This window comes from Mytilus californianus, unplaced genomic scaffold (genome assembly GCF_021869535.1).
Source record: "Mytilus californianus isolate M0D057914Y unplaced genomic scaffold, xbMytCali1.0.p SCAF_5, whole genome shotgun sequence".
Taxonomy (NCBI): Eukaryota; Metazoa; Mollusca; class Bivalvia; order Mytilida; family Mytilidae; genus Mytilus; species Mytilus californianus.
In genome coordinates this window covers 14606691-14610871 of record NW_026262701.1, presented here as the reverse complement: position 1 = coordinate 14610871, position 4181 = coordinate 14606691, and the positions used below count along the sequence as shown (strand labels likewise).

General features: G+C 30.7%; 1 protein-coding gene across 1 annotated transcript; it reads right to left on the bottom strand.

The window, feature by feature from the left end:
* Positions 1-997: 997 nt before the first annotated feature.
* LOC127701827 (thyrotropin-releasing hormone receptor-like) lies at positions 998-3059 on the bottom strand. Its single transcript, XM_052205792.1, has 2 exons — positions 2448-3059; positions 998-1009 (listed from the first exon to the last, which is right to left on the bottom strand). The coding sequence occupies exons 1-2, from the start codon at positions 3012-3014 to the stop codon at positions 998-1000; spliced, it is 579 nt and encodes a 192-aa protein (XP_052061752.1). The 5' UTR covers positions 3015-3059.
* Positions 3060-4181: the final 1122 nt, after the last annotated feature.

Here is a 4181-nt window from a genome sequence, read left to right as displayed (position 1 = left end):
CAAGTTTGTCTACTTTGAATATAAATTCTTTTGTTAAAAGAAATCCATTTATTCAAATTTTATTTATGATAAAATATTCTGTGATAGAATTTGAATATTTGTGTCCTTCCAACTAAAGTGCCATATTGTAGACAAGTTTGGTCGATAATATTTAGTGTGTCCCCACTGAGTTATATTAAATGCTCTCAAATTTTTTTGCATGAAGATAGTTTAAATAAATTCTTTAATGTCATTCCTGTACATTTAGCATAAATATTTCTTTCTATGGTTTATTCTCTTATAAATAAAATATATAGTGTAAAATTATAGTTTTTGAAAATAATCATATTGAATTATTTAACTTCATCGCAAATTCATTAAAATGTAAATTTGATCAATGTGTGTTAATTAAGTAGAGCAATATAATTTTATATGACGAATAGTTTCACGAATTGGTACACATCCACTGATATATTTAATCAAAGTGTTTTCGCAAACGAATATATAAATCGTTATTCCACATCACGTTAACAACTTCGTAAAAATATCCAGTGTACCAAATTTTACACGTATCGTGATTGTTTTTTTCTTGTATGATACAAACGACTTATAGTCACGTGCTGTTGTTAATTTCTCATTTCCAACTTAACATTTCTCAGTTCTATCATGACATTTTTCAGTTCAAACTTGACATTTTTCATTTCCAAGTTGACATTTCTCAGTTCTAACTTGACATTTTTCATTTCCAAGTTGACATTTCTCAGTTCTAACTTGACATTTCTTACTTTCAAGTTTACATTTCTCATTTCCAACTTGATATTTCTTGCCTCTGAGTAGGAGATAAGAAATTTGGAAATGACAAATCTCAGCTTGAAATTAAAAAATGTCTTATTGGAACGGAGCAATGTCAACTTAGGTGTAAAACAAAACTGTCAAAATGAAAATGAGAGTTTTAGAAATAGAATATCGTACCAATCATTGTATATTGCCTTCGCATTTTGCGTGTATATTGATAGCTTTACATAGATTGCTACAAAAACATATGTTTATAATATTGTAAAATTATGAATTTTAACTTTTAACAGAACACTATTACGTTGATAATATCAAGTCAGATAGGCATATAAAATGTCTTTAAAGCGTTTTTATCATAACTGAAGTTTTGTATTCAGCTATATTTAGTAATGAATATATAAGTTTTGACTTATAATTAAATAACGTCCAAATAGTATAACGATCAAATAATATAACGTTCAAATGCACTTCATAATCTTTTGTTCGTCTTCACTGCTTACCTCATTCATATTTGCTGTTATTTTTCATATTGTCTTATCACATGGTTACAAATTTACCATGTATATAAAATGGGATTTGGTAAGATTGCAAATTATAATGTGACAAATATTCACCAGTAACGCGAAGGCATATCATTTGTACTGAAAACAATATTATGAATGCATTTATTTCGAACTTAAACAATTTACTAACATTTGATAGAAAATAAAAGAAGCACAAAAACAATTCTAACCTATGCCTTTAAATATAGAGACAGCTTACTACAATTATCAACATATTTCTTTGTGTCTGCCTGCATTGAAATTGAATGACGAGAACGACTTTTTTGTAAGATGTAAACACTTTTGAGTGAACTATTCTACAATCTATATACATGACAACCCGTTCATACTGAAAATGTATATATACAAATGATCTTTCGATGATGGCGTATATGGATATGAAACATCAACGCGTTTTTGAAAGGAATACGACAACGGGTGCTTTTAAAAGGGATGGAGCTGCTGACCTTAGCAGATTAACTGAGGTCACTTCTTATTTTTTCAAGGGTTTCGCTTTTGGTGATTTCAATATTTACATCAGGTAATAGTAGCGTACACAATCTAAACAACAGTACAGGTATGTGTAAAATAAAAACAAAAGAACGCCAAAGATTTATCAGAGTGCCATAGACACTGGCCACAATACCGACAAAAGAATAACAGCAATAACAAAAGGGAAACCGTCTGATTGATCCTCACAGAAAACGCAAAAATGAGTTTATCGACAAAAGATAAATATCAGTTTGAAAATAGTATAGTTTGAAACAATTACAATCAAAACCTATGTATCAATGTCCTCAAAATGTTCATTTGCTATTCAGAAGAACTTAAATACTTTCCGAGTTAAATTATAGCTGTTACACAAGTTTAAATAATTTCATTATATCAAAATTGTCTTTCTCATACAACTTTGTTAAACTCAAATGCAATCTTCGTACAAATACAGCTTCATTAGCTAATATATATCTTTTATTACAAACAACAGATCTCTAATAAAAGAATATGCTTCCAGGACAAAGAGATAGTGTACTAAATATTGCATACACCACTTTAATCAATTAGGAATTTTTACATTTGATGTGCTGGGAATCCTTGATTACTTTAAAAGCTGCGTGTATTGAATTAACTTACCTGTTTCCTGGAACTTGTTGCCGATCGAGTATGCGATGCGTCTCGATGTTGTCCCCCTCGTACTGAGGCTATAGTAGTTCCAAATAATATTCTTGCAATTAAGGCATACAGAACAGCAGCAATGCACAACGGAATTGCATAAAACACAATTAGATCCGCTAAATAGTAAACATTATAATGCTCTCTTTCTAGTCGGAAAGTGCAGATGCTTTTGTCTCCAGCCTTTCTAATAATTGTAAGACCTAGCCACGGAGAACAATATAAGATAGAAAATATCCAAATACCACAAATAATTTTCTTGGCCCTTCGTATAGTGCACATCCGTTGTGCCGTCATAGGATGGCATATTGCTATGTATCGTTCTATTGTAAACGCTGTTATGGACAGTGATGAGGCATCAACTCCTAGATATTGCAGAAAAACTAAGATAGAACACATTGCTCTTCCCCATGGCCATTGTTGCATCTCAAAGAATGGTTCGGGAATAGCAGGCAAAGTGGCGGAAAAAAGCACCAAAATATCCGCTACGGCTAAACTAATTAAATAACAATTGGTAGGAGAACGCATTTTTCGGCTTTTTGAAACAATTATCACTACCAGTATATTTCCGAAAAATCCAACGAGAAAAATAATAATTCCAAACAAAACGGAAATAATTTGATATATTTTTGGATAATACATTGAATTCGTTGTGCTTTCATTCTTAAGCACTGAAAGAACAATTGATTCATTTGTTTTTTCATTCATTTTCAAATGTCTGTAGACGATAGATTGAAACTAAGTCACTATTAAAGATAATTGCAGACTTTCATTCATGAGCATTAGGAATCATATAGTAGAACCATCCTTCGCTTTTTAGCCAATCAATACAGTTATACGTATCAATTGACAGTTGAAATAATAAATCATTGGTGACGTTTTATCGCCTTATATTATTGATAATAACATGTGTTGCTACAATTACACAGCGATTAAAACCTGCTTCCTGATCTTATTTAAAGCGGATCTTTCTCGTTGAGTTACATTAATTAATATGAACAATGAATATGTTGGAATTTTATATCATAAATTTGTAGAGAACAATGATGAAGTGTGAAACATAACTATTTCGGTACGATTCAACTAGATATAATATGCAACAGACTTCAAAGGGAATGGTTGTTGTTGCAAAGAAGCCCTCACCGATTTTTGGTTTTGATAAATTGGTAAAAATGTGAGATTTCATACACTGGCATGAAAATTCCTTGATTTCATATATTGAAACCTTTTCAACGTTTTTCTTAATTCATTGGCCATTTTCAGAAGAAAATTTAAAACAAAATTGCATACGAACTACGCTCAAAAGTATGTTTCACTGAGTATGCAAATGGTCAACAATTACACTAGTAGTTTCTGATAAAATGATATTACTCGACACAACCGAGTGTTTAAATGGACCATAGCCTGTATGATTCCTTTGTTTGTTTGCAAATTGTTTGCTAGCATAGATTATTTTAAAACTGAAACAAAATTGTCATTTTAAATTTTTACATATTTTCTAAAAAAAAAAAAAAAAGTTTTTTTTTTTTTTTCCATTCACGTTTATAAAAGAGAGGAGAAAGCGGAAAATAAAATGACAACACCATCGCTAAAAAACAAATAGACAAACAACAGTACAATAAACGCAACAAAGAATGATCAATACGAACCTCACCAAAAACTGAGGGTGATCTTAGGTGCTCCGGAAGGGTAAGA